Below are 13,385 nucleotides of genomic sequence, written 5' to 3'. Positions count from 1 at the left end.
GCCCCACTTGCCCCTAATGTAGAAACGTAGCTGTGATATTAGATTGCCTTTCTTCATGATAGTGATTCTCCATAGTAATCATGCACTTGTTTATTATCGCTAAGATGGTCTAAAAAGCTCTCCCGATTGCAAAAATCGGGTAACTTTTGCCAATACTTAAGGTGAAGTTTTACTACCCTTAAGATTTACTTAGGAAAATGGCAGTTAAGGGGCTTTATTCAACACTTAAGGGAATACTTATGTAAAAAAATAAATATGTAGGGGATTATGACGTTTTACCTATAAAGACCCTTAAGTAAAACTTAAGGATTGTCTTCTGCAACACCATTCAATTTAAGGGAAATTTTAGGGCGATCTTAAGGGAAATTTTCACTTAAAGTGCTTTATGCAACCAGGCACAGAAATACTGAATTTGTGCCAATAACCTCTCCAGAATATTAAGCAAACAAAGATGTAAGGATTTTCAGAATTAATGGGACTGTACACCATTAAAAAAATCATGTCATCATTCATCCACCCTCATGTTGTTCCAAACCCGTATGAATTTCTTTCTTCGGTGGAACACAAAAAGAGAAGTTAGGCAGAATGTTAGCCTCAGTCACCATTCACTTTCATTGCATCATTTTGTCTAAACAATGAAAGTGAATGGTGACTGAGGCTTACATTCTGTCGATCTCCTTTTGTATTCTATGGAAGAAAGAAAGAAAGTCATATGGGTTTGGTACAGTGACAGTGAGTAAATGATGACAGAATTTAAATTTACATTTTTTGAACGATCCTTTAAAATACTTGTTAACGCTACCAGACCACATATGGACTATAGCAAAAATCAGGCATCCTTTAGTTAGGATTTGATTCTGTTCTTTTGAGAGCAATTTCTTGAACTTTTTTCCGAACTGAAGGCATAAGTTGGCTGATAAGAAGACGCGTAAGACTCTGGAGAGAGGGGACTTTCGTCTTCTCCATTATGCAGGAGAAGTGACCTACTGTGTTGTGGGTAAGACATGCCACAGTAAAATCCTGGCTGTTCGAAATGGAATACTTGCTTAATACTGAGTGAATAATGCATAGCATATACTGTACTGTGTACTGTAAATAGTCATCTGGGTATTCTATGCATACAGAAATTTTCCAAAGTAAGTGTACTGTATATATACTATATACTGCAGTAATGGTAAGAGTAGCATGGTAGTATGCTATTTCAAACATAACCCCTATCTGCACACCCTGTCTACAGGAAAAGGTCAGACTTGCTCTCACATTCACTCAATATTGAGTTATTTCGGTGTTGTCTATGATCTATTTTTCCCATCGTTTTTTAACAGGCTTTATCGACAAAAACAATGATCTTTTGTACAAGAACATCAAAGATGTAAGTGCACATGATGGATGAAAGGAAAACAACTCTTTAAAATAGGTTGCTTAATAATTTGCTTTCTCTTATTTTTGGCCCTACAAATGGCAGTAAACAGGGATATCATGGACTTGTGTATGTGTATGTGTGTAACAGGTGATGCGCCAGTCAAAAAACCAGATAATACAGGAGTGCTTTCCAGCCACTGAAGCAGACAGCAGGAGAAGGCCTGAGACTGTGAGTTGACTCGCTAGAAATATCACAATATGTACTGCATGCTACACGCTACACTTTACTGAAATATACACAATTCAATATGCATATGCCTGGACTGATTCAAATTATAGCATACTAAATGGTTTTCGTAAAGGGGTCATGACATGCCTTTTTTATTATTTTAATATGTCCCTTGAGATTCACTTATAATATTAGTAAAGGTTTTTTGCACAAAAAATAATAATTTACCTGTATTTGTAAAACATGATAATTTTCCACCCTCATTCTGACCCTCTGTTAGAAACACTCAGTTTTGGTGCTGCTTCTCCTTTAAGACTTGACAGTAAACGGCCACTGTTATGATTGGCTCTCTGCTCTCGACTGACCTGCTCTCTCCTTGCCGCTTCACTGCAAACCGCTACTGAGCGGGGCTACGGATGTGATAAGTTCAAGTAGGCATTGATGTGTTGTTGTGGAGGCGGTCAGATGCAAATGTCTACCACAGTGTGACATCACAATGTGGAGGAAGTAGAGAACGAGTCGTTTTGGCATTTTGGTTTCAACAAATGCTCTATTTGCAGTGAGGAAGTTTTGAGTTCTGAAACTTACAATGTGCGTTTTATGGTACAATGACCTCTTATATATTTTAAAAGATCAAAGAAAATTGTATTCATTATGTCATGACTCCTTTAAGCTAGAGAAACATTTTTTGTACCTCTGTACACACAGTATGTACAGTATATACAAACTGCAGTATTGTGTAGTGTGAGTAGTATAATAATATGCTATTTTGAAACATAGGAACTGAAATATACAAAATGTACTCCGGTGAATCAGCTCAACAGAGGTCTAGCTAAATGGACACTATTAGAGTTAACTGGAATTCTGAAATGAATTTGTAGGTGGCCACTCAGTTCAAGAACAGTTTACTTCGGCTGACAGAGATTCTGACGGCTAAGGAGGCGTGGTATGTGCGCTGCCTCAAGTCCAATGATAATAAGCAGCCAGGTGAGAATCTATGGCATAAAACTATGATAAGAATATGTGTGCTAAGAACATATTTTTTTCTTCTAATACATATTTTATTATGTGATGTAATTAAATTTATGTGTGGCCTCTGTATGTACCATCACAGGCAAGTTTGATGAAATTCTAGTGAGACACCAGGTGAAATATCTGGGCTTAATGGAGCACTTAAGGGTCAGGCGAGCTGGATTTGCATATCGGCGTAGATATGAAGTCTTCCTGCAGAGGTAGACTGACTCAGAATACCTTCACATACACATGGATGACATGTTGTCTTCTACATTCCTGAAAAAATAAATAAATCATGAAATCAATATGCTAAGGTAATGCCATGTTCCTTAAGGTATAAAGCTTTATGCCCTGCCACTTGGCCCCACTGGAGAGGTGCACCTTCAGATGGGGTGGAAACACTGGTGCAGCATTTGGGCTACCAGCCTGATGAGTATAAAATGGGCAGGTGAGATCTGTTTAATGTTAACTTGCAGAATGTTAATAAATACTAAGAAATCAGTGTTTGATCACTCAGAACTGAACCCCTCTTTATTTTACATGTCGTGTCACCCTCTAAAGGACAAAGATATTCATACGATATGCGAGGACACTTTTTGCCACAGAAGACGCTTTTGAAGTCTGCAAACATGAATTGGGTAAGCAACAGAGACCTCAGAAGAGAGAAACACCTTTTTAACATGGAATTATAACCATGTGTTGTTGTGTTGCTGTTACAGCTACAAGGATACAGGCCAAATACAAAGGCTACAGAGCCAAAGGAGAGTTTAGAAAACAGAAAGAGGCTGGTGAGTTACAGTATTTGTTTGATGATGTTATTTATGTGAAGTATATAATGGAATATAATGACAGTCTAGAATATTGCACAAAAGGTTTATTAATTAGAGCATACATGCAGTATTTGCAATTTTTTTGTGATTCAGTTTCTTTCAAGTTCTTTTATGGCAACATTTGTCTTAGCCACAAAAATTGAGACCTGCTGGAGAGGGGTGCAGGCACGGAAGGAGAGAGAGCGCAGAGCCTGGGCTGTCAAAGTCATTAAAAAGTTAGTAATAGTAGTTGCTAATTAGTTATGCTTGCTTAGGATTTCTGCTCATACTTTATATTTGACATAAATGTATACTTTATATAATATCATATAATATATAATATAATACATACTTTTTGATATCCTCTGCCCCAAACTTTTATTTCTCACACGTTTGTGCTTTGTGGAAATAAAATATACCTGAAAGAATGTGGCTTATTGAGGAGAGGTGTGCTATTGCTTTTTAAGGGTTAGATTGAAACGGGGTCCCATACATATTATGGAGACTAAAGAGTGGGATCTTTTGACTTTTGGCAGTAAGAAACTGCCCAGCAACGCCCTAGCAACCACCTAGAACACCCTAGCAATGCCATACAAACCACTCAGAACTGGGCAGCTCCAAGCACCACTCAGATTTTCTAAGAAACATTTAAACATTTTGTGTTAATAAGTGTTGTTTACCAGGGGTAAACCTAAAGGGATAAGCGCCATACCCTTTATGACTTTTTTTTTTTTTCTGTGCAGGTTTATTAAGGGCTATATGACCCGTCGTGAGGCAAAAACAACAGACAACTCAGAATACCTGGCCTTTGTCCGACAGAGTTACCTGAATAGACTGAAAGATAACTTACCAAAGACCGTATTGGACAAGACGACATGGCTGACACCTCCCCCTGTCATGACAGAGGTATTCAAGTTCTCTGTTGCTAAAATCTAAAGCACTCAACATACATGCATACTTTTTGAAAAGTATGATTATTACAGTTTGGGAAATTCTTTTGAGAGCTTGACATTGTTGTGTTTGTAGACCTCAGCAATTCTGCGTCAGCTGCACACTCGTATGATGGTGAGGAAGTACGTGCGTGGAATTACACCACAGAAAAAAGCACAGGTCACTATCACTGTCATCATGGTCCTTTTCAGTGGTTCCCAGCCCTGTTCCTGGAAGCCCCCCAACACTGCACATTTTGTATATCTCCCTTTTCTGACACACCCAGTTCAGGTCTTGGAGTGTAAAAAAGTTCCAAAAAGTGTAGTGTTGGGGGGCCTCCAGGAACAGGGTTGGGAACCACTGCTTTATTTTAGCTTATATTACATATGTTAACTGATTGGCAAATGATCTTGCTGTTGATGTTATCTCTTCATAGCTGCAACAAAAAGTAGTAACTAGTGCCATCTTTAAGGGAAAGAAGGACAGCTATCCTCAGAGCATCCCTGTGCCTTTTGTGGAGACCAGGATCAGTCAGTACAGTATATTCTATAGAAGCTAAAATTATATTGTTTTGCAGTTCTTTTTTTTTATCTCTAAAACACTTTTTTTCCAATCCAAATATGCTGATCAGATGAACAAGACATCAATATGAGGGTTCTTCAGACTATACGACATGAACGTATCAAGGTATACCACATGATGCCCCGCTAACAATCAACCAGAAAAGAATGAGTTCTCCATACATGACATGACCTAAACACCTTCTCTCTCTGCAGTACAGTGTTCCTGTGGTGAAGTATGACAGGAATGGATTTAAACCCAGACAAAGGCAACTTATTCTCACTCAGGCTGCTTTGTACCTGGCAGAAGAGGCTAAGATCAAACAGAGAGTGGACTTTGTTTCTCTAAAAGGTGATCACATGGGTCTCTCAGGGAACAAGACATGCATACTAGTCACTCAGTGCAACAAAAGCACATTACAGCACTTCTGTTCTCTCTTATTGATGAAGTTATTGTCTCCTTTTGATGAATTCCTTATTTTGTAGCATTCCATTTTTGTCATTTTGGAAGAAATAAATCAGTTGAAATGCTGGGTTATTTGCATGTTTTTTTGTAACTCATTTATTTGCAAAGTGGAGAAGTTTGAGTGCACATTGTGTTGTTTGTGTTTGATCAGGTGTTTCTGTCAGCAATCTGGGCGACTCCATCATGATTCTTCATGTTGCTTGTGATAATCCAAAACAGAAGGTGAATAACCAAAGCATCAATTTAACACTTCTTTTTAGGTTATAGGCCAATAGTCTTTACATACACCATCCCAAATTGTTTCAAGGTAGAACATTACACAAATATACAGTATATATTTGCATGTAGTACTGTTGTTCTTTCCTCTACCTAAGGGGGACCTGGTAATTCAGTGTGACCACTTGTTTGAAACATTGACCAAACTGGCTATACTAGCAAACAAGCAGAATAACATCAAGGTGGTTCAGGGAAGGTAAAGAAGCTGACGTCATCTATTGTCTAACCTTTAATGATGGTCACCTGGACACAAGGTGTTAACATCTTATTCTTTCACAGCATTAAGTTTGAGATCCAGGCAGGCAAAGAGAGCTGTGTGGACTTCAGCACTGGACAAGAACATATGGTTTCTAAAGGCAAAAATGGACATCTGATGGTGGTAAGTGATTACATTTGTGATTATGGTGTTATCTTTAAACATTAGTTTCTTTACAGCAAAAAACATGTAAATTCTGGCACTCAAGACAATTTCATTATCAAAGGTGGCTCCACGGATCAAGTCTCGATGATTTGAAGGAGGTCACTAACTCGGTGTATATTTCATGAGGGAAACCCTTGTGGAAGAGGATATCTTACTCCAACCTCAACTCTCTCACACACCTCCACAACCTATAGACCTCTAAGAGCTCAGTATATGGATTTCCAAAGCACTTATGTAAATACTGAATTTGTAAAAGAATTACTGCATAGCTGATAAGAGAAATGTTTTGTGGTTAGATCACCATTCTAGCAATGACATCTATTCTTGACGCAAACCACAGTGAACTGGGTTAATTTCATTCCATGTTGCTGAGCCATATTATAATATTGTTTTATACCAAGACAAACAGCAATTAAAACAAATCAAATGCAGTTTGGTCTAAATTTGTAGAAATCTTTATTTGTGATAACATGTGTATAAATAATTTGCATGTAAAACTTTTTATGTGCACGTCTGTACAAACTTCTCAACAGTATACAGATTTCATAGTTTTTTTTTCGTATACCTTTAATAAAACTAGTGAGCACAAGTAATCTGTGATGCAACACACTGCAGCAGAGGACTTCCCAGAGCTTCTTAAATGTAGTCAGGTCTCTCCTTACACTCTCATACTTGGTGTCAATTACTGAATTACACACATACATCCAAACACTTCTGACTACATCTCTGTTTCTTTCCATGTGTGATCACTTACAAAACCCAGAAGCATATTTAACTTCATAGAATTTAAAACAGTGCTGTGGAAACGTTTTCAATCACAATCCTCTTCACTTTTACTAAAACTTATAGGGGAAAGAAACATTATAACGAGGGTTTTGATCACATTGAAGTGCCTCCTTATGAGTGAAGACACCATTACACTATAGTGCCCTCTTCTGGCTAAATTTCATGTCATTTATCAAGACCTCTCAATAATCCAGCATGTCGGTTGATAATCCTTTGAGATTAATCAATTGAATCTTGTGAAATATTCTCTCGCAAGGATAGTAAAATTAAGGATGGCCATATAAAGAATATTTGTATGACACTCTCCTGTAACGTGTAAAAATATTGTGACGCGGGAGTTCTTAATCAGGCTCTGCGTTAAATTATGAGAATAAGGCAAAAATAAAGTCCTCTCACTTCTTCACCAACAGGACTGACGAAACTTCGCAAAACTCAAATCAGAACACATCTCAGTAAGACACACTTACAGCACTGTGATCTGCTGGCTCCAACACTTTAACACAAAGCATCAAAAGCAAATAATAAACTAGGCATAAACTAAACTCCAAAGCCACACAAATCAAACGGTTATCACACATTACACATGAAAACACTCAAAAGCACAGTATTAACCTATAAGGCACCAAGCAACCCTACAGTCTTCACTCAAACAATATGACAAAGAAATAAAATGGTAAATAATGACTAACCATTAAACCGGACATTACAAAAACGCTAAATAAAGGGGAAATGCTGACACTTCAATTATAACATTAGATGCAATTCTAGAATTAAATGTCAATTTAATCGATTAACGATGTATTTATTGGAATTTGCTTTAAAAACAGCAAATAGGGCCAAATGTTCAGAGAATGTAATTTATGCAGTAAAACTATTCCCGTTGTATACTTTTGTTCACATCTTTTAAGTAAGGTCCTCAAAAATGAACAACAGATATTAAAGATCAATGCGACTTTTGCCACATTAACAGCTAGACCATGTTGCCCTATATGCTATATCCAGACTTCAGTGTGGCCTACTGAGGTACTAAATACTAGCTATTTTGGGAACATCCCTTTCTCTAAGGTAGCAGAATCAATGCGGTATAAACCGTCTAACTTTTAACTGACACATCCATGTGCAAATAGAGAGGTGTAACTGAAGCGCTGGTGGTTGTTAAGGCACTGAAAAATGGAGAAACTGGAGAGTCACTGGTGGTGGTGAGTGCGGTCATCAGGCCGCTTGATGTGGATCCTTCGCACCCTTTCAATACGTTCTCTCTCTTCGTCCTCATCAATGTGGTGGGAACGGCCTGCAGCGCCTCCTGTGGCCTCCAGCAGTGCATTGTCAGGCCCACGGCCATCTTGAGACTCGTAGAGCAAGATGTTGAGGGTCTCTTCGTAGATGCGAGCCTCTGGGAACTCAACCTGTAAGGGAGGGTCAAACAAGCGAGTTTCATAAAACTGACTGAAGCCTTACAATAGTTTTATTTTGTTCATTTTGTAAAAAGTTAAGGACAAAGTAGAAGTCTTTTTAGTAGGGCTGTGAATCGATAAAATTAACTATTTACAGAGTTTTCTGTAATTAATTGTGATTAATCATGGTGCATGGTACACTACAACAAACATTAAAAAATGTAATCATAAGACGGGGCAAGTGAAAAAGAATTTTACTTGCCTAACCGGACAAGATGGCTGATTAAAATGTCAATAACAAAAAAATAACAAGCTATATTTGAGATAGCCTAGGCCTGTGTCACTTATTAGAAAGTTCATATTCTTATTTTGCTGTTGAAAATAATCCAGAGTGTGTACATTTATAATTCGCTATCGATCTAGTAACAGCTGCGCCCTGTTTGATTGACAGGTAGTGTATGTGTGTGTGCTGAACATGCGCATGTGTTCCGAAAATGCTCGTGCTAATGTAAGTGTGAGCACCCCTGGTGTAAATGATGGCGATGGAGGCTTTTCATTATTTGACTACCTTATGTGACATAAAATAATTATATGACAATAGCCAACTCCCCTACCCAGTGCAGTTTACATTCCTGTCACTAAGAATTGAGTTGATTGCATAGGTACACCATTAGTATTAGGATGGGCATCGGTCATAATTTCAGAAAAATATACAACATAAACTTTAACATGTTACTTGAGCATGTAACTTAAATGTCCTTTTTTCTCTCCGGACAAGTATCTTTTTTTACTCGGACAAGCACATGACAATGCTTAATGTCGAGCCCTGACTCAAATGTATGTTCTAGTGGATTTTGTGTTTTGACCATTTGTGAACTGCGTTAACTCCGTCTCTTTAATGCTTTGTGGGTGTGACTTTTTTGCCGTGTCATCACCATTCATATCTATACAGCCAATGTGTTTAAATGTGCACAAAACTGTTTACAAGAGCACAAAGTTCTTCATATATCTAGCCTCTTAATTTTGCTCTCAACGTGCACCAGACTGATGCATTTAACTTTAAAATGTAACAAACTTCTTACAGGGGAGCATGCCCCCAGACCCCCCCTAGAGGGTCTGAGGTGCACCCACCACAGTCTCACAAAATCCTGTGGGAAACACGGCGTTTAGACAGATTTTTACAGGTATAAATCTTTTATACAAGTATACGGTTTGTATAATGTACATGCCATAAAATCACTGGATATGCTGCAATTACAATTTGGGAAAAATCTTCTGCCGTAAGCGTTTTCGGTAAATGCAAAAAGATACGGCAGCTTGCCCGCATCTCTACCACACCTGGCTCACGACTTATCTATGTACAGTAAATCCGCTACCATGTTTATTATGCCTGGGACATGCATTGTGCATAATGAATAAGCATGCACTGCTCCACACAATGAGTTTCTATGCTAGTATGTGCAGTCGAATTAAGCGTGTACCTCCTGGAAATTTATACACGCCAATTTTAGCATCAGGAATTGGGGAAAAACATTAGTAAAGTTTCAGGAAGTGAAAAAAAAGGATACTGCATCAATTATTTTTATGTGTTAAACAGTCAACTCTTAAATTTCCCAGCCCTAAATTTTAGGTAACAGCTCTCTGTATAATTCAGAGATATCATCCATAACTAATAAAAGTAACTGTATAAGGGACAGATGGCCATTTACCTTGGTCTGCTTCTTCTCAGTAGCGTAGACGATTGACGTGCAACACACCTCTGCGATCTTCCTACCCTGGCCATAAAAGGACCAGCAACAAATTTCATCACCGATCACATCCTTGATAAAGAGCACTCGGCCGTTAAACCTCAGAGACAGCTTGTCAAACAGCTCAATGTTCTTCAACATGTTGTCATCAGAGTTGCTATAAAGAAAGAGAGCCAATAGATCAAGCAAAGACTGGACACTAGCCTCACATCTCCAAGACACTGTTAGCAATTAAGCCCATCTTTACCTTGTATATGAATATTTATTGTTGCTTCTGTTGTAAAGCAGTTTGACTGTAGGCTGAGAATAGATAGACATATGTGTAAAGTCAAGATTTTATGCTGTTAGCAAACAAATAGGATTTCATTACGCAAAAAGCTAGAAACATTTTGTACCTTATTGGCAGTGGCAATGAGTCTCTGCTCCTCCTTAGATGATGTAACCAATGGAACTTTACAGAATGGTTCATAAGCATCTTTGTTCTGCAAACATTTGCAGAATGTTAGACCAAACCTAAACTTGTATACCAAATGCTTATTTAGAGAATAATTCAAAATTCAATTTATTTGTTGAGCATGTAGTGTTGACTCTTGTATGTGTTGTAGCTGGTACTCTACCTGTAATGCCGCTTGACACTCATCCACCAGCCCCTGCACCAGGTAATACTTTGCCTCTGCCAGCAACTCCTCCGTCTCCCTCCTGCTCTCAGGTAGCGGGACAACCCCATCCCTCAGATAGTTCAGGATGGTCCCAAAGTGCTTCCCACATCTGTCAATCAAAATCCAGCCTGGAAAAAGAACAGAGGTTCAGAGTGAGGCTTGGACCCTACAAAACGGTTCAGTTCAGAAGAACTTGTATCTATATTGTTAATCACACTATACTATTTAAAAACATCAACAGAAGCCATTGCATTTACCTTCACTATCTGTGAGGACCTCCATACGGCCGCTGAACATGGCCTTCAGCATGGTGTCCTGCTTGGTCAGGGTCTGCATGGTGGTGTAGTACAGCGCTCCCCCAACATTCAGCTTCACATATTTGGAGCTGGGACTGGACCCCTTGAAGGAAGTGGTCCGTGTTGTAGCTGCCGGCACAGCCGAGCTCACCACACTTTCTCCTGACATCTCTTCCTGGAAATCAGAAGGAAATTGTTTCAATTTTGACACGCACAAACTATATTCTACTATTACACAGACACATGGCCCACATAAAGACTCCATACAACCTTCATACTTAAGTGTGCTCATAAAGATTACCAAATAGACATAAATATTAAAGATTAACATATTTATGCAAGTTTTTTTAAGAGGATTTTTAGGGAGGGGCACTGCATATCACTTCTTATCACCCATAGGGATGTTTATTTTCGAACAAAAAAATCCAACATAACACATGAACATATGGATTGATCACCACACATTGCTCTTAAAGATGATATCAGAACAAATAAACTTCATCTCTCATTCACAGTGAAGCTCACTCAGACTTCATGACGTCACATCAAACTCTGATGTTCATCTGTTAAACATCTGTTCACTTAAACCCAGCAGATTTCAAAGTTACTTATTCCTATATATATATATATATATATATATATATATATATATATATATATATATATATAGGGTACATATACATAATAAAGAACTGAATAAGAATAAATTAAATAGTTTGAGTTTCTCATCAGAAACAGATGTTTAGAGGAGCTAAACTAGCACAGTAGCTTGTTCTCTCCATTTCTTAGAAAACAATATCGGAGTTACTGCCGAGAAGCTAACAATACACGACGAAGTAACTCATAAACAGACTAAAGAGGAGAAATTAAATTAAATGAAGCGAAAACATCATTATTTACCATAGAAATCCCCCGATTAATTCGGGCCTCCTGGAACGGGTCTGAAATTAGATCACTTCCGGTCTCAGCCCGGTGTCATGCACGAAGACGCAGGTCGCGCGCGCTTCACAAGCTCGTGCACTTCTTTTCAACATAACATGGGAAACCCCACCTATCCCATCTTCTGTCATTTCACCTGTACCCTCTTTGTACACCACGACAAACATGTCATTGTAATTATACACTTATTTTGAATAAATGTTTTGTATAGGTTCATGCTCATTTTAAATCTTGGTTCAAGTTAAAGACACAAAGAATCTCTAAAACGTTGTATTACAATATTGTATTATAATATTAATGCAACAAATGGAAGTAATGCATTTCATGTCTAGGTAGTGCAGAATAATCTTTTATTATTGTTTCTTAAAAAATATACCAGTGAAACAATTTTGTTTCAAAATAATGTTGATATTTGAATAACTTTTGTCCTCCAAATCAAAGTGTAACCAACATGTAGGTTGTCACTGTTGTTAAATAAATAAATAAAAACAGAGGGGAGCCCTTTAGACCTGCATGACTTTAATAATAATAATAATAATAATAATAAAACAAGAAAAGTAATTCAATAGCTTTTACTTTATGGTTACAGCACATGACATTTTGAAAGTCATTAAATTTGTCAATTTATTTATTCAATTATTTATTTATTTATAGTATAAAATGGTATGAATGTTTGTGAAAAAAAATATATTAAACTAAATCGTACACAAAGACTACATTTCAAAGAACTTGACACTTTTTTTAAAAAGATTTCTCTTTTTTCTCACCTCGGACAACCTTATTTGTCTATAACCCTTAAGTTATTTGAAACAATCTATTAAATCTTATATAGTCACTAAAAAAACAATAAAGGAAAATGGCTGAGAATGAATATTATTCTCATTTAGAAATTGAAAATAATTTATTTTATCCCATGGCAATGTACAAAGTTTTTCATTGTTTAAGTATCAATGTTGGGTTTAATGCATTACTAAGTAATTAATTACTGTGATTAAATTACTTTTTCATAAAAAAGTAAAGTAAGGGATTACTCTTCATTTTTCTGTAATTTAATTACAGTTACTTCTGATGTAATTGCATTAAATACTGTATAGACTATAGGACAATTCTATATAAAACAATAGTGAATTTAAAATCGAAATATAAGGTCTAATGTTAAAATATATGTTTTCTAATTTAATGCTGCCCTCTTAAATTATTTGGCCAGTTCATGAATAATTTATTTGATTTGATATGATTTATTTGAAAGAATTAAAAGAACTGTTTCATGTCTATCCTTGTATTTTTCATCTGGTTGAGGTTAATAAGGGTTTAAGAATGTAATTAGTAATAAGTAATGCAATTACTTTTCAGACAGAGTAATCAGTACAGTAATTTAATTACACTGTAGAAGATGTAATTTGTAGTTAGTAATTACATTTTTTTTTAGAGTAACTTACCCAACACTGTTAAGTATGTACTTTACTAATACAAGACACACAGAGGCAAATGGACTG

At 37.0% G+C, this 13,385-nt stretch overlaps 2 protein-coding genes across 2 annotated transcripts in view; one reads left to right on the top strand and one right to left on the bottom strand.

Annotated features, from left to right (window-relative positions):
- LOC127439671 (unconventional myosin-Ih-like) overlaps window positions 1-6,355 on the top strand; it is a 33,878-nt gene extending 27,523 nt beyond the window's left edge. Inside the window, exons 15-32 of the mRNA XM_051695913.1 lie at window positions 903-997; window positions 1,326-1,372; window positions 1,511-1,591; window positions 2,473-2,578; window positions 2,706-2,823; window positions 2,940-3,053; window positions 3,167-3,243; window positions 3,325-3,393; window positions 3,566-3,650; window positions 4,158-4,320; window positions 4,441-4,524; window positions 4,781-4,874; window positions 4,976-5,031; window positions 5,121-5,256; window positions 5,522-5,592; window positions 5,745-5,842; window positions 5,926-6,025; window positions 6,129-6,355. Coding sequence (XP_051551873.1) covers window positions 903-997; window positions 1,326-1,372; window positions 1,511-1,591; window positions 2,473-2,578; window positions 2,706-2,823; window positions 2,940-3,053; window positions 3,167-3,243; window positions 3,325-3,393; window positions 3,566-3,650; window positions 4,158-4,320; window positions 4,441-4,524; window positions 4,781-4,874; window positions 4,976-5,031; window positions 5,121-5,256; window positions 5,522-5,592; window positions 5,745-5,842; window positions 5,926-6,025; window positions 6,129-6,155 — 1,621 coding nt within the window. The 3' untranslated portion in view covers window positions 6,156-6,355. The remainder of the gene's footprint in view (window positions 1-902; window positions 998-1,325; window positions 1,373-1,510; window positions 1,592-2,472; window positions 2,579-2,705; window positions 2,824-2,939; window positions 3,054-3,166; window positions 3,244-3,324; window positions 3,394-3,565; window positions 3,651-4,157; window positions 4,321-4,440; window positions 4,525-4,780; window positions 4,875-4,975; window positions 5,032-5,120; window positions 5,257-5,521; window positions 5,593-5,744; window positions 5,843-5,925; window positions 6,026-6,128) is intronic.
- Window positions 6,356-6,503: 148 nt separating this feature from the next.
- Window positions 6,504-11,942, bottom strand: LOC127439672 (BTB/POZ domain-containing adapter for CUL3-mediated RhoA degradation protein 3). Its single transcript, XM_051695914.1, has 7 exons — window positions 11,851-11,942; window positions 10,912-11,125; window positions 10,613-10,782; window positions 10,391-10,477; window positions 10,243-10,295; window positions 9,957-10,152; window positions 6,504-8,259 (listed from the first exon to the last, which is right to left on the bottom strand). Exons 1-7 carry the CDS (start codon window positions 11,851-11,853, stop codon window positions 8,041-8,043), a joined length of 942 nt encoding a protein of 313 aa, XP_051551874.1. The 5' UTR covers window positions 11,854-11,942; the 3' UTR covers window positions 6,504-8,040.
- Between the last annotated feature and the right edge of the window lie 1,443 nt (window positions 11,943-13,385).

This window comes from Myxocyprinus asiaticus, chromosome 4 (assembly GCF_019703515.2).
Source record: "Myxocyprinus asiaticus isolate MX2 ecotype Aquarium Trade chromosome 4, UBuf_Myxa_2, whole genome shotgun sequence".
Taxonomy (NCBI): Eukaryota; Metazoa; Chordata; class Actinopteri; order Cypriniformes; family Catostomidae; genus Myxocyprinus; species Myxocyprinus asiaticus.
Note: the sequence above shows the minus strand (reverse complement) of the source record. Positions and strands in the feature narration are given on the sequence as shown.